The sequence below is a fragment of the Lactuca sativa genome, chromosome 1, assembly GCF_002870075.4.
Source record: "Lactuca sativa cultivar Salinas chromosome 1, Lsat_Salinas_v11, whole genome shotgun sequence".
NCBI lineage: Eukaryota > Viridiplantae > Streptophyta > Magnoliopsida > Asterales > Asteraceae > Lactuca > Lactuca sativa.
The window spans coordinates 186,019,108-186,036,731 of record NC_056623.2 but is presented as its reverse complement, the minus strand read 5'-3'; the positions used below and the strand labels follow the sequence as shown (position 1 = coordinate 186,036,731).

Below are 17,624 nucleotides of genomic sequence, written 5' to 3'. Positions count from 1 at the left end.
CCATCTAGTCCCATTTCCATGTTAGGCAACTAGTTGAGGACCTAATGTAGAATCATTTGAGGCTAGAAATCATCCAAGAACACTTAGGTTTTGGAGTTTACGGCCCAAGGGTTTCTTGGACCGTAAACACCATTTTCTAGGGCCTAAATGTGCTCTAAACTCCCCTAAGGCTTTAAGACAATTACCCTCTAAGACTTGTAGCTAATTTGGACACCTAACCACATCAAAACCATGTAGTTTGAGGAGTTTATGGCCAAGGAACATCTCTTGGGCTGTAAACTCCAAGTGATGGCACAAATGAGTGCCTAATGTTTCCTTAGGCCATAAACAAAAACCTAGAAGCCTTATACTCATGCCTTGTACCAACAAAACCCTTAGAAATCATTTCTATAAGGGAGTTTACGGCCAAGAAGCTCCTTGGGCCGTAAACTCCATGTTTTAGGTTCCAAAATGCTTTCAAACTTTCCCTAAGGCTTAGACCTTATTTTGGCAAGTACTCCTAAATGTTTAGAACCTAGAAAACTTAAGAAAAGCACATGTATTCAAGAGTTTACGGCCAAGAGTGGTTCTTGGGCCGTAAACTCCTTTAAAGGGGTCAAAGGACACCCTAGACACTTCCTTAGGCCATGAGACTTTTAGGGCAAGTACCTAGATGAGTTTTGGACTAGTTAAAATTCTAAAAACCCCATGTGTGAGGGAGTTTACGGACCAAAGAGTTCTATGGCCGTAAACTCCATAAAATGGTTCCCTTTAGTGCCATAAACCTTTCTTAAGCCAAGTGTTGAAGCCAAGATTTATCCCTAGTTGCTATAGAGACTTGAAAGGACAATAAGAACCCTCCCAAGGGAGTTTACGGCCATAAACTCCAAGGGAAAGTGGTCTGTGGGCCGTAAACTCCCCAAAGGAGTCATTATAGTGCCCAAACACTTGCATAGGCCTTGAAACAATTCCCACTAAGGTTGTAGCAATTCAAAGTACCATTCCAAGCCTTGGTTGAGAGTTTACGGCCAGGAGCTTACTCCCCTGGGCCGTAAACTCCAATGAATATGGTCTTTTGACCTTAAACTCCCATTAGGGGCATTGCACTCCTTTGTTGCAACCCATTAGCCTCCTAGCACTTGACCAAAAGTGTTGTCCTCGCGCTTAAATGTTTATACTTGTATAGTTAGTGATTAAATCTCTAATTATTTATATACATATGTCTTCATATGTAATTAGGATCATTGTGTGTGTCTAAGTCTTCACTTGACACCAAGCACTTGTCCGATCCTTCCGTACGATAACAGCCCGTTCAATTCCAGTCACTTACTGCAGGTGAGTTCATACCCCTTAACTAATGTTTTAAACTATTTTAAATGTTTTATGGGGGGGGATACAAGTAGAATCATGCTAGTATTATATCAATCACATGCGATTAATAAGTAGAATTACGCTATTTATTACATCAATCACATGTGATTAATATACAGCATTCAATAGATTTGGCTACTCATTAGCCGTTTTACCAAACAGTTTCCTTCAAATGATTTTTATAAACATTTTATATGTTTCAAACTACTTATTACACTGTACATCTTACTCTGTTTATCATATTTCAAACTTATTTACAACTGTGTTTCAAACAAATGTTCCTTGTACTTATATTGTTTTATCAAATTTATGCCTTCAAATTGTTTTATAGATTGACATCAAGTCGATCTTTCCTTAAACTAATATTTATGTTTCAAATGTTTTACCAAACTTATTTATGCTTTTGTATTATAAATTGCATGCATCTATATGTATAGTTATATAAGAAATGTTTAAAAGACTTAGGAAGGCTATCCACCCTATTTCCTTTTCGCGCCTTGAGATGTGGTCTGGTGGGATATCGGATACTCGTCCGAAGGTCGTTTAAATATTAGTTATATATCATGTGTACATATAAAGTCATAAAAGGTTCTTCCAGTTCATTCTATGCCCTTGGGTAGCAAGGGTATACATCCATGTCCATACGTACCACTTAGATTACTAGTAAGCTACCATATGGGTAGTTCAGGAAGATACTAGAACCATTACTAGAACGCAATATCATACAATGAGTCAGTTCATTCATGAGTCAATACTTTCTAGAACATTACTGTACATTACATATACAACTATAATAGGACGAGAACATATACATCTATACTAGGACGAGAACATATACAACTATACTAGACGTTTACATTACTATACTTGCTAGAACAGTTCATTCCATTACTATACTTGCTAGAACAGTTCATTACATTTCAGCTAGAACAGTACATTACATTACATATACGAGAATACGTTAGTTATTGTGATTTAAATCGGAGCATGACTTAAAACCTCATGACTTGAGTTGCGGCCAGAGTCTCTTGAAGGGGGAGCGTTCAGTTTGCGTATAGATCTATGCTGGATTGACAATCCTACACCTTGTTGCTAGCTACAGCCGGACCTGCAGGTCTGCGGGTGCCAAACGTCATTCCGTTATTACGACCATTCGTAGTCGTTGTTACAGTCGATAGTATGGTGCAATTTATCACATAGTGCCTTAGCCTAAAACCCGGCTTAAGGTAGTTAGTACGGTAATAGTCCTTTTAGAGCTACGTTTTAGTACTACGTTAATTTTCCATTACATATTTTTAGTGATAATCTCACTTAAACATAAATGTACAAACTATATTTTTGGATAATGATAGTTATACTTTGGAAAAACACATACTCTTACAAGAGACACACACACAGAACAGTTAGGTCTTGTTAGAAGACACCTATATATACTAGAAGGAATCATAGGGATTCTAGGGTTTTTCAAACACTTACAATTCATATACATTTACAAATTCTTACAATACTTACAAATTCTTACAATATTTACACTTACAAATTCTTACAATACATAGACTTACAAATTCTTACATACAAATTAAGACACTAAATACTTATGATCTCACCAGCTTCAAAGCTGATACTCGCTTTCAAAATTACTTGTATCCTCAGGTCATCATAGACAGGTACCGATGCAAGGAGAAAGGAAGATGGAGCTTGTTCAAGACTTATCTTTCATTTTGATTTATGCTTTAGTGTTTATCAAAATTTGACAGAATACAATTGTATAATAATTATTTTATTAATGCAATGGATGATGTTGTTGCTTGTTTACTACTTTACATTGTTGTTGATATTATACATGACGTCCTCCGCCCCAGAACGTTTCCGCCGTTCTTGGTTTTGGGGTGTGACACATCAAAAGGAGACTAATTAAATATATGGGTTGATTGTGTAAATCATCCTTACTTGTATAGTAGGCTAATGCTCCATGGATTATCAAGTTGGGCTAAAACCCATAGGATGCTCCATGGTGTTTTTGTACCCATGGATCATGGAAATTAAAGGCCATGACAATTAGGGTTTACATGGTGTAACCCTAATTGTGACACACTATATAAGTATCTTATTCTTCCCAAAAATCGGACACTATGAAGGAATGGCGAGGGCTAGCCAATTTCATGAAATGTCTCATTTCTCTCAAGTTATTCTAAGTGTATTTGGTGTTGTGTGAACCATTTTAGGTGTCACACTTGGGGCACTAGGCTCTTAAGCTCCATGGAATCAAGCTACATCAAAAGGTATGTCTTCTAACTTATATTATTCCATATGAATCATTGTTTTGTATGCTAGTTAGGATAATACCTTGAAATATTCATATTTTCATGTATAATAGAGAAAACATAGATCCAATGTATTTAGGGTTACATGTACACTTAGGAGTGTTAGAATGCTCAAAACCCAACAAGTAGATCAAGCTGCTCTATAGATTGAATATCATCGTATTGGTGTTGCTTGCGAAGAACAAGTGATTCTTAGAGTTTGGAAGAGAGAGACGCAACAATGGAGGCATGATGTAGATCTTAGGATTGATCATGCTGAGGGCATGACCCATACAACAATACTAAGGAGTCTCGATCTACAGTCTTGGGTAGATGACATCATTGATCTATTAGGAATTGGTGTCTGTTTATGGTAGATTAGTCAATAGTACGATTTCCCGTGGGTGATGGGTTAGGGATTTTTAGAAAAGTAGGAAAGTGCATAGATCCTTGTCAACTTCTTTTGGGCATAGTCAATTGTAAATTTTTAATTATAAACTTTTCCATCTTTGAACCCCCTATATAATTTTGGGAAGTCTTTTGGTTAGGGCGGTATGAAAATGTAATTTGAAACAAATGAAAAAACATATGGTAATATGCTTTGAAAAATAAGTCCTAATCTTGGTAATAGGTGAAGCTCACCTATTCCCCATGATCGGGTACGGCCTTCCATGCTCCAGTTCCTCACTTTCTCTTAGTCCCTGCAAATCAAAACAAATGTGGAAACCACATCCTGTATCAAGGACCTAAGAATGAGAAAGTTGTGTGCTATTAAATTGAATAATGTAAATACCTATAGAGGACGCCTTGATTTTACCATCCTTCAATTTATGCAAGTATTTCGGGAAACTTATGCTCCAATGACCCTTTTCGCTACAATAGAAGCAAGTGAGCTCATTTGGATCACTGATCGTATGTATATAAAAGTTGGGCTTCGACTTGGACCCACTGTCAGGCCCTCCAACATGGGCCTTCCTTTTCCTGTTGGATTGGGAAGGAGCCTTCCTCTTTTCCCTTTGGAAGATCAAATGGCTAGGACATGAGCGTTCATTGTAGAAGGGGTATGATTTTTCTTCATCCCCGACTCAACAGTTTGCAACAAGGTATGCAGATGGCTCAATGTTGTCTCCATGTTGTTCAAATGATAAGTTAGAACGAACTGATCATAACTAGGAGGAAAAGGAGTTAAGGATCATGTCAACGGCTAAATCCTCATTAAAAAACACATTGAGCCTTTGTAGTTTCTCCATGTACCTTTGCATGTTTTGCACGTGAGGGCAAATAGATTCTCCATCCTTAAGCTTGCATTCCATAAGAGATTTGGCCACTTTGAAGCACTCTTGTCTCGCCTTCTTGTGGAACTTTCCAGCAAGGTCGATAACCATCTCATATGGCCAGTAGTCCTTATAGAACTTGGCCAAATCAGGTGCCATAGTGGCCACCATGATGCATGTAACCTTATTGGCATCGTCAGAGTGTTTTTTGTATGAAGCAATTTCCTCAGGAGTAGCGGTAGAATGATCGATTTCAACAAGAGGCTTATCGAGGACATATTCTTTGCCCTCGTATCGAAGATTCATCTTCAAATTCCACATCCAATCCATGTAGTTTGGAACAATGAGCTTCTCTTTTGACAAAAATCGAGAGTAGAGAGAAGTTTGAGTTGGAGGGGGCAGATTGAGTAGTAGCGAGATCACCGTTTCCAGACATCTATATAAAGAGACATAGTTTTTAGTTAGTGATATTAATCCTTAATTTTTTAACCCAAAATTAATATTCAAGGCTAGGATTCAAAATAGAATTCACAATAAAGAAGAGGGATGTCGTAATCTAATTGTGAATTTATCAAGGTAGGAAATACAAATTTACCAATTTCACTCTAACATGAAATTCCTAGATCATTTGAGATTCATTGAATCTTATCAATGGCATGTTTAATCTCAAAATTTAAATTTATGACTTGGATGACGAGGATCATAAATAAGATGTGAATAACAATGAAAACCCGCTTGACAGCCTCTATGTCATTTATCATCTCGAATTGATGCGTCGGTAAACCACACACGCTCCATCAATAATGATAATTTTTCGATATGTCCAGGACACAACTTTATAGTTCTAAATTAGGGTGATGGTTAACAACACACGCTCCACTAACGACTTACAAAGAGTCATGTGTGTTTTCATGGATTAGCATACATTTCACATTTTTTCCTAAAGTAACTAGAGTTGGGATTTATAAAAGGTTTTGTTACTTTATGGTATCATACTTTTAGAGCTTACGTCCTATCAAACCCGTTCGGCTAACGACCCTCTACCATACAAGGGAACGGTGGGTGAGAGTGGACACCCATTCAATGACCATTTTATAGCCAACTTCCTTATAGCTCCCTTAGAGTATGGCTTCGTGAATGAGACCTAATATTGATTTGACTGACTCATCTTATACATATAATATATTAAACATTTAATTATATCTATAGTATATGGTGTATTTTAAACCTTTCAAAATACTAAGTTTAAAATTAATTTTCGAATCAACCAATTAATAATTAATTAATTTTAACCTAAATGATAATTTAATCTTTTATCTTAATAAAACAATTAATTAAATAAATTTAAATCATATTATTTACCAATTAACAAGTTAATTAACTAACGTGGATTAAATAATTATTTAAAAATTATAGAATTAATTAAATAATGCAAATTTAAACATAATCCCTTGCCTTCTAGTATTCGAAAAGGGTAAGGGTTACATAATTTTAAGGCACTTAAAATTGTAATTAAGGAAACTAGAAACCCTAAGAGATCCTCCCATATTTTCGAAAACAAGGGTGGAGGATTGGGTTTCGAGAACCCTAAACATTATCGAAATTTAGGCTATTAGGGTTTAATTTTCATAAACCCTAATTTTAATCAATTCAATTTAGTGCACAATCAAATAGAAAACCTAAGGCTCTGATACCACTGATGGGTTTTCTAGGTTATAAAAAAAATTCTTGTGGCAGAAAAACTCTTAAACCCTCAAGTTCATATGCAACATAGAAATGATCTATGTTTTCTCTATTGATAGCAACTAACTATGAATATCAAGAAGCCATAGGAATTATCGAAATTACAAAAGAGTTTAAGGTTACATACCTTTTGATTAATGTAGCAATTAATCAACTAAAACCTTCTTTGACTTCCTTAGAAAGAAAAAACCAAAATTTGGATGCCTCTAATGGCTTGTACCTAAAACCTTAGCAACTAGAAGACATTGAGAGAGAGGAGAGATGAGAAAATTTTCGGCTGTGTGTGATAGAAAGGATGGGACAAAAATAATGAACACTTAAGGGGTTTATATAGGTGATTATGGAGGCATAGATAAGGTAGGTATCCTTAGATAACCCTTATCCCTTTTCTTGCTCCCTAATGCTCCTAGAAACTCTAAAAAGCCTCCTCCAAAACGGTCCCCCATGTGGGAAGGTTCTAGAATTTTCCAATGCTCAAATTTTGAACATTATCACCTTCAGTCCCTATATTTTCCATTAATCTAACAAATCACAAAATTAACTCTAATTAATTTTCAATTAATTCTTAATGAATAAATATAATTTCTAATTAATAAATCATTATCTCTCTCTCTCTCTCTCTAAAAGTCATTCTATTCAGTTACTAGTTATGAGGGCAACCCAAAAAAGGACTTTGTTCTTAATTCAAGAATATACCAATTTAGTTATTAGCTTAGACACCCTTATCCAACAGTTTCTACCTAGATTGGGTTTCGGTAGCCATGTTGGAAGGTGGTCATCTGTGTGAGATGATTTCGGAGTGGGTTCGCTGGTGTAGTAGAGTAAGTTATAAGGAATGATTTCGAGGATGAAATATAATTTAAGTGGGGAGATTTGTTACATCCAGGATTCTAGGTGTAATTAATTTAAAAATTATTTATGAGATTTATTGGCCACAACGTAGGAAAGGTGTCCCTACGTGTGGCATGGCCAAGAATGTTGGCAAATGTTTTATTGTGCGTCACTACGTGGCATGTATTGGGTCATGTTGTAGCAACCATATGAAAGCAAACCCTAATTTTTCGGGTTGTGGCCATGTTTAAAGGAAGTGATGCCTAGGTTTTCCTCCACCCATAGCCTCCATTACCTCCAATCGACCTTTGGCCAAACCCTATCACTCTTGAAGCTTTTGAGCTCATTTTGCAAGCTTTTGGTGGTTTTGAAGGAAGAAGAAGTTTTGGTGCTTAGTTTCTCCAATCAATCCTTTATCATCCTTGTATGCAGCTTCTAGACTTCTTATAAGTCCTCAAACTATCACCTTTTTGTTGTATGCTTCTTGGATCCAGATTTATTGCCATATTTTGCCTCATTAGTGAAGTTGGAATGAATAGAAGAGATAAAGTTTGCAACTTTATGCTTTCTCTAAGTCCCAAGAACATTATATCTCATAAATCTAAGATGTGGTTTTGGTTTGGAGACTTAGCATGAAATTTTAGGTCATATTTCATCTTTTGACCTAAATTTTTGGAAGGACATACATGGGGCATGCATGTCAATAAAGTTTACATTTTTAGGGATCATTTAGGTCTATAGAAGCCTTCTAGGGAAGATGAGCTGAGAGCGTAATGTATTAAGATCAAAATTCATTAAGTTGTCAATGACCAAAAACCATGACGTAGCGGATTGGATGCCACAACGTGGCAAGTGAGGATTCCTAACTGTTTTTTCGGTTAGCTACCACGATGTGGCTAAGGATTAACCAGGACGTGGTGACTCTTTGAGGTTGACTTGGACAATTGACCTTGAACGTTGACTTATTGACCCAATTTGACTTTTGGTGAAATTGCTAGTTCTAGAGTATAGACTAAGGTTGGACCTTGTTTGATTCGATAGGTGTGTTGTAGCACCATCTGCATGGCATTGAGCTATGTTTTAGCTAAATTTGTGAGATAGATGAGTCTTCTCGCTATACTATGCAGCATGCTAGTTGTCATTGTGATACTTGCATGGATGACTAGGTGGTGGCCCTTGGCATATGTATGAAAGACCAGGTGGTGGCTCTTGGCAATTATATGCAAGACCAATGTCTGGCTCTGACAATTATATGTAGGATGCTAGTTGTCTTTGTGATGCTTGTATGGAAGACCAACAGGTGGCTCTTTGCACTTGTACGTATGACTAGAATTTAGCTCCTGGTGTGACAAGAAAAGACCACGATTTGGCTCATGGCTGATAGTGAAAATAAGACTATGAGTGGCCCATAGCATTGCTTATCTTATGTATGTTATGTGGTATTTTGGGGAACTTAATAAGCTATGTGCACATGGTTTTGTGATTTAAACATTTCATGTACTTCCAGTTCCAAAGAGAAGGACCTCGCTTGACTGCACAACATCCGATGATAGGTTTTCCACACTGATTGTTATTGTTGTACTTTGAAGTTTGAAAGACAGATTTTTCTCTGATTGGTTTTTAGAACAAATGGTTGTATGGATTTGACGATTTAAAATGAAAATTTTCATTGGTATTTTCGAATGTTACACTTGAGAAATGTGGAATATCTCATTAATGAGTTCTTCTTGATGGTTTCTATCAAATCCATCAACTACCAAAATGCTATATATCAGATCTCGAATATGGTTAATGACTAAGAGCCTTGAACACTGAGATGTAAGCAATGTCTAATAATCAAGCATGGGCTTGATTAATCTTCCTCTTTATAACAAGGCTATAAGGAGTAAGACATTCTTTTAGAAATAATACATATATGGATATCTATACACATTAACCAATGCTTGTCATAAAAGGATCTTCCCATTCTCGTGTCAGTGAGTATGACATTATCATACTCATGACATTGACTATGATCAAACATTTTCATAAGTTGCTATGGATCAACAAGGATATTATTTACCATAACTACATATTCTTAATATGAGATATGGAAAATAGATTTCAAGAAAAATCACTTTTAATAGATTTTTACTTGAAGATATCTATATAACTGAGCCTGGAGGTTTTCTAGATCCTAGTTATCCGAACAAAATATATAAAGCTTAAGATCCACTTATGGATATAAAGAAACATCTCAACATTGGAATCATCATTTTAATATATAAATACAAGGTGTACTTTTATATAAAAATGAAGATGACATCTGTGTTTACTAAGAACTACTGGAAGCATAGTGATATTTCTAATCTTGTATTAATGAGACATACTTAATCATAAGATATTACAATCCGACTATGCAAGGCTCTTCTACCTTGACTCGGAAAGTATTTCTAAGATGAAAAACTTGGGAATGACAAGATACATTCATGGAATGTAAAATCTACAGAGATAGATAAAGATGGATGTTAAAGTTTTAAAATGTTTATGCATATATTCACAATGTCTTGAAAGAGATCAAGATACAAGATTCCTTTGGAGGAATCTTAGCATTTCCACATGACATTAATTTTGAGCTAGCCTCAAAAGGACCTATGACATAAGTTTGAGCTAGATAAAATGATATGTTTGTCTGACAAATGAATTCATCATTTATGCCATATTATATACAAGACTAGGTATATGATTATGTCGTGAACATAGCATAAGATACCAATTAGATATATAGGTACGTTATTGGATGACTATAAGAACATCCTAAGAGTACTTAAGGAGAACTAAGAGAATGTATATGAGATAATTAGTTTAGAAGGAGATATTTACGTAAAGAGCTACACAGGATGCTGACTTCAAAATGGATAGATATATTTATGAATTATAATTGGATAATGACTTCATTATGGAATGAAGAGTAAGTTTTGTAGGAATGAGGTCCAAACAAAACAAAATTACACAGTCTTTTAGATAAGAATACACTACTTCTTCTGAACTTGTAATTAAATATGATTGGATGAACTGGATCATTGAAAAACTAGATTGAGTCCTTCCATTCAGGGATAACTTATAAATCTTTTGTGACTTTTAGAGTATACTTAATCAAGCTAAGAAACTCCATGTTACATCAGAACACTAATCATATTCTACAAGAAATTAGACATCTATGTGACAATCAACCTTGGTTAGTTACTTTAGCTTAAAGGAGTGAATCAACAAGATTCTTTTAGTTGACTACGATGTCCTCAGAATCATGATGGTACTTACTAAGTATTTACCATGTGATATTATGTGACTTGGGATCTTTACTCAAGGTAAAGTAACCTTTTAGTCACAAGAAACTTCAAGAGAACCATCAATGATTGAGTACAACAATGGGGTCACTAATGAATTTATTTTAGTCACATAGTTTGTCTTTATTGGAAAGAGTGTCCAAGGTCTTTAACTATTGATAATATTTCTAACAATGACATGGTCCTTTTAGGTTTCCCTTAAGACCCAAATTGAGTAGAATAAACAAAGGAGAAATTGGTTTATTAATTATTATAGTTAATAATTAATTAGAAACTAATTGTAAATATATTATGGAAATTAATTAACAGTTTAATTAATTAAAGGGTTGAATATTCATTAATAAATAGTTGGTTAACCAGGAATGTTCCAAAATCCTTATGGAATTAAGGTTGGATGAAAATCACTCCATCCTACATGGGAAAGGGAGTGAATTTCGTTCTAGACATTCCATCCCACATGGGATGGAGTATAAAACCTAGGAAGGGATCCAAGCCTATAAATAGGGCCTTAGGGATTTCATTCTTCCTTGCTCATTGGCTTGAAGTTTTGCCAACGATTCTTTCTTTCTCCATAGGTATGATTTCTAACCCTCTTAGGTTAGTGAAATTGACCATTCTCCTAGTTATTTTATTCCACTCTTTGGTGTCATTGGGTGTGATACCATTAGAGGGATTATGGTTTGGATCCTCTCATCTAAGCAACTTTGTGGAGGACAAGATCTCAAGCATGGAAATCAAGGGCTACATAAGAGATATGTTTTCTTTTTTATGTTTTATGTTTTCACAGGGTAGTTACAAATAGTATGAAGCCATAGATCCTAGGGTGCATGTACACTTAGGTATATCATAAATTGATTTTTCCACTACCTAGTTTAAGTGTATTTGATGCGTAGAAAATCCAACAGTCTTTGCATTTTAACTTACTAAAATATACTCTAAGTCTATTATCAAACCCACTTAGGTGTATTACTTGTACTCTTCCAAGATAATACTTTATTATTCGTTAAGAGCACAAACTCTTACTGCTAAACGAAAATGTCTCCATCAGTAAGGAACTCATTATTAATGTAACTCTTTCATTGATTTTTTTTCCAAACTACCAAGATTATTTCATTCATCCTTTTAGGATTCCAAAGAGTATTCTTGATTCTTGATTTATTAATTATAGCCAAAACAATATTATATTACTTGTCATTCACAAGGCATGCGAGTCATTAGATTTACTTGCATGAACTCTTTAAGAATTCTTCATCTTGATTTTCCTCAAGATTCCAAGTATTTTCCCTAAATTAATGAATCACTTAGATCTATCTCCATAGAATCTAAGTTTACTTTCTTGTTCTTCCCATGTGTGTCATAGCGAAACAATTTCTAACATATGTAATTTGATTTCATAGCAATAGGAGATTTATTGAGTTTGACCATGAGCAAAAAATGGGAGTTCCCAAAGGTTGAAAGATCATAAACATGAGCCAACTCAGCTAAACCTACCCCTAGGCCATTGGATTGGTTCAAATGATCAATCCAAAGCAGAATCCTCCAAATTACAGGCATGTTTTGGATGAAGGAGATCTTAGTGATTTTGAAAAACTCAGAGATAATTCCAGAGAAAGGGTATTTCAAACCGAAAAATGGGTATTTAGGAAAGCATACCCAAGAAGAAGAGACGAAGTTTGTTTAAGACCTGACATCAAAGGGTTTGAAAATGGCATTGGCAAGAAAAGCTCCAGCCAATTTCAAAGATTTGATATCCTCGTCGTCAAAAGAGCAATTCTCATCATAAGACAATATGTCCTGATCGACGAAGTCTTCGCCAGAAGGGGTCGTAACATTTGAACTCGTATACTTACCTGCATTTCTATAACTCAAATTTCAATCAGTTCAATTAAACAAGGCAGATGATTATTATCACCTCCCAATGTTTTATGTCGGAGATCCTAACAAGGATCAAACGTTTTCCTTATGAACCACTTTTGCATTTTTGTTCTCAATTCGATTCTTATTTCAACTACAACACCACAACCTGTCATTCATTTTGGTTGATATTCATTTGATTGATTTTTAACCAAAAGAGATATTTTTTAACAAAGTTGTTGCATCCGAAAGGAATACTTCCTATGAATAAATATGTGAAATATTGATGTTTAACGTTAATTGTTTCAAATTATGTATAGTTTATTAGATGAATTGTCTTATATGTGTTTTGCGGTTAGCATGTATTTCAGACTTAGATACTAAACCATAATAGGAGTGGCATTAACCAGTTGGACGCGAACAAGACATAGTCTTTTGTATCATTGTTAATACTTGGCTTTCATTATGTTTGTGATATTTTTGGTACACCCATTTGTATGTTTTAAGAATTAAAGTAATGGTTTTTGTTAAACGTTTTTGATATCTCCTGTATAAAATTGCTATAAATTCCCAAAATTATTATTTAAAATTGTTAAATAAAAAACGGTGTTACAAGGCATTTTTAGTTTTTTGTTTAATTATAAATCATCTTGAAAAGACAAAAAGTTGAGAAAGGTTATATTTGTAATGTTTTCCAAACTTACGTACCATTTATGGAAGTTTCTTAAGAACCATAAGTATATTGTAGTTTTTTAAACCACTAGGACCATTTGTATAACTTTTTTCGTCTATATATTTGCACAATAATGACAACATCAACATACGTAAAGGCGTAAAGCGGACGAAATACCTCTTCCAAACAAACAACTAATACCTCTTCCAAACCACTCCACGCGATCATCATTCTTCAGTTGATCAACACGTCTTCTAGGGTTTTGATTTCGCATGCTCAAATTAATATGGAAATCAACAGTGTGGATTCCAGAGCTGAAGCTGGACAAGGAAGAATAGTTGATACATTAAATTCTAGGGTTTCACCTTTCTCAATCAGCGATGGAACAACTTCCGCAGTTTCAGATTCCCATCAGGTAATCGTTGCGCAATTCATGAATTTCTTGATGTTCGTATTGAACTCTATTCGTTGACGAGTCATCCAATTTTGCTTTCGATTGTTGTTACTGTGGTTACGAAATATGTGATAAAAAATCCGACCAACAAAAAACAGATGATGTTTGACTGTTGTCTTTCGATCGATTAACTAAGTTCCAAATTCATATAAACTTTCTTATTCTCTTAGAATATCAAAATTACGTTGAAACTAATAAAGAACACCAGAATTTGAGAGTTCGCTTGGAGTTTTCATAAATTTTTTTTCTTCATATTGGCAGGACATTGGAGCACTTAACAACTGTGAAACTCCTACTTCCGCAAGTGAGGAAACGATTAATGACAAACATTCTGACAATGGCGATAACTTGATAACAAATCTGTTATGCCAACACATGGCTGATACTGAAGGATCACCCGATGATGATGAGTCAATTAAGAATCGGAAGATATTAGGAAAATACTTCTTTTATGATCCACCGCTTGCTGAAGAAACCGGGGTCTGGATTCCAGTTTCCGTTCCTCCCATGTCAGAAAGTGATCACGAAGAATGGAATCGCGGATTCTCCTCAGTCGGTGGAATCTTCCCTGATGAAAACATGGATTGGTTCCATTTTCTTGAAAAAGACAAACAACTCACCATGTGGGATGTAGTAGTCGAAATGCTACTAGCAGCTCGTGGAAAAGTCAACCTTTTGTCATCAGGTGACACCGTTTCATGGATTTCAAGAAACCTAATTGACCAAGCATGGAAAGAAATGGCTCAAACCCTAACCGAGGCTAATTTCGGTAATCTCCAAGAAATTCTCGAAACCCAACCGCCCAAATGGCTGCCCGATAGTTCTGCTGCTGCTTGTATGCTGTGTAGTATCAGGTTTCACCCCATCATGTGCACCAGACATCACTGTAGATTTTGTGGTGGGATTTTCTGTGGTGAGTGTAGTAAAGGGAGAAGCTTGCTGCCCGTGAAATTTCGGGCAGCAGCTATGGAACGCGTGTGTGATGTGTGTTATGTGCGGCTGGAGGCTGTTCAGCCATACTTAATGGATCAAGTGAGCCGGGCAGCTCAGTTACCAACTTATGATGTCACGGATCTGAGCACATTAAGATCTTGGCTGAATTTTCCATGGGGGCAGTCGATGGAGTATGAGATATATAAAGCCACTAACACAATTCAAGGTTATAGCAAGGTAAGATAAACGTTTTAAATAACTAACAATTCATGGGTATGTAATTTTATCAAAATTTTTGCAGGTTGGTTATTTGAGACCTGAAAAGTCAATTCCTGATGTGGTGTTAAGGCATGCGAAGGGGCTTGCTATACTTACTATAGTGAAAGTTGGTATGATGATGACTTACAATATTGGAACTGGATTGGTGATTGCGCGTAGGGAAGATGGCTCATGGTCTCCACCTTCTGCTATATCTACTATTGGTGTTGGATGGGGTGCTCAGGCAAGAAACTTTTCTTTTATTATTTTTAACTAAATTTAATGTTTATTATTATATTCTTCTTCTGGATTTGTTTTTTGCAGGGTGGAGGTGAATTTGTAGATTTAATAATTGTTTTAAGATCAGAAGAAGCTGTGAAGACTTTCAGCGGTGATGTTCATGTCTCATTTGGAGCTGGTTTAAGTGCAGCAGTTGGTATTACTGGACGAACAGCTGAAGCTAATGTACGCGTTGGAACCTGTGGATATGCTGCGTGTTATACTTACAGCTGTACAAAAGGTCAGGGTTAATTTCGTCTTTATGAAAGTATCCACTATTTTACCTGGCATAACATGGTAAATTTTGCATAAGTTGCTAAAATAAGTGAAACATTGTTGGATAAATTGGTGAAACGTGTTGTAAGGGTAAAATGGTGTGCAAATTTACCCTCCTTTATTTCTTCACTCCATCTAGTCGAGTTTATTATTATTATTATTTTTTTTCTGTTAGTCATGTTGAGATAGTGTGTACATTTCAGGGGCATTTGTGGGATGTTCACTGGAAGGAAGCATTGTGACAACACGTACTCGTGAAAATTCGCGATTCTATGGAAAACAGTCGATAACTTCACAAGAAATTCTGCTTGGTTCATTGCCTAAGCCTCCAGCAGCTGCCACACTTTATCGTGCCCTGGCAGAAATTTACCAGAAATTTGGTCATTGACTTAATAATGGTTTCTTTCTAGCATATCATTAGAATTTAATTCTGTGCATATAACTCATTAACTTCTTTATAATAAAAAAAGAAAAGAAACAAGGGGTCCATCAGAAATGTCAAGTAAATAGATAATTGTCTATCAGTGACGCACATGTTTGTACATATTACTGGTAAATTTACTGTATATAATAATATTATTTAGTGTTTGTAATATGACCGATTTGTCCTAAAGGTTTCACATTCCATTATATGGATTCCATATATGAACCGATTTGTCTCAAGTAAATAGATAATTTGTTTTATTATATGGAATTCATATATGAACTATATTTTTGTTGACTTCTTTTTAACATCAAATATAGAGCCAAATATGAAAGCCTCAAGAATCAGCATTTTAAAGGTTTGTTGGAATGCTATCACTAAAATGGTGTTAAATAATCAACATATTAGTGTTTGTGGTTGGAGAAACTCTAATATCTTTGTAACTCTCAAATCCTTCAACTCAAACTTATTTTTCAGCAATGACCTCAAATCATTGTCCTAACCATATTTTGGATGCAATGAGCATATCATTTTATGTATAGCAACACATATATGTAGGAATCATGAGATAATCTCGTTGAATAAACACAGTTATAAAATTGACTCCGAATGTAGTCCTGTGAAATCATAAGCTATCAAACATCTTCTGTTGTCTTATAAACTTCTTCAAACCATAAATATATTTATTCAACAAACATAGTGATCTTTCTTTAAATCAATGAACCCTTCTGGATTGGACATATAAATCTTCTCATCTAATCTGTTGTGAAGAATTGTAGGATTTACATCAAGTTGATCAAGCTCCAGATCAAGGGCACTCACCATAGCCAGTAGAATTGCATCGTTCTGTGCTTTACGACAGATGCAAAATACCTCGTGATATTCAATTTCTTCTTTTTGGAGAACCCTTTTGCCACCAATCTCGCTTTAAACCTTGCTGGTTCAACTCCAGGAATTCCTTCCTTTTTCTTAAAGACTCAATTGCATCATATTGGTTTTGCTCATTCCGTTAATGAGGCAAGAACCCATGTTTCATTCTTCTCCAATGATTTTAGTTCTTCAAGTATCGTCATTAACCAGTTTCTTGCTTCTTTACTCCCTACAGCCTCTTCGTAAGATCAAGGCTTGTCAATATCAATGTCTTTTCCAATTTCTAGTCCATATGCTAGAACCAATGTCACATGAATCGACACATCCAACATATCTAGCGGGTTTTTAAATGTCCCATTTTGTCTTCTTTTCACCATGGTTTCTACCTCATATTCCCTCTTGATATTAGAATTACCAGACTCTTGTTCGTTGGGTTGTTCTTGGGATTCTTTTAGCGAGACTGATTTTCACAAAGTTGTTCTTCGTTTACAACAACTCTGTCTTGGGTTTGAGTTACGAACTCCACCTTATGGATAGTACCATGATCACGTTTACATTTAAGACATATACTCTTTCCTATCTAGTTACTCATAAGATTCATCAAAGGACACATATATGCTAATAATAAATTTTGGAGTTTTTCCTTCTTCTATACACTACATTCGATAACCTTTCACTCCAGTCACATATCCTAGAAATATCCATTTCATTGTATCGGGCTCCAATTTACCATAATTAACATGAATGTAAGTAGGGCATCCAAATTATCTGTAAAC

At 35.3% G+C, this 17,624-nt stretch overlaps 1 protein-coding gene across 1 annotated transcript; it reads left to right on the top strand.

The window, feature by feature from the left end:
- Window positions 1-13,507: 13,507 nt before the first annotated feature.
- Window positions 13,508-16,149, top strand: LOC111893730 (uncharacterized). Its single transcript, XM_023889796.3, has 5 exons — window positions 13,508-13,769; window positions 14,070-14,978; window positions 15,043-15,243; window positions 15,324-15,519; window positions 15,758-16,149. Exons 1-5 carry the CDS (start codon window positions 13,641-13,643, stop codon window positions 15,940-15,942), a joined length of 1,620 nt encoding a protein of 539 aa, XP_023745564.1. The 5' UTR covers window positions 13,508-13,640; the 3' UTR covers window positions 15,943-16,149.
- The last annotated feature ends 1,475 nt before the right edge of the window (window positions 16,150-17,624 follow it).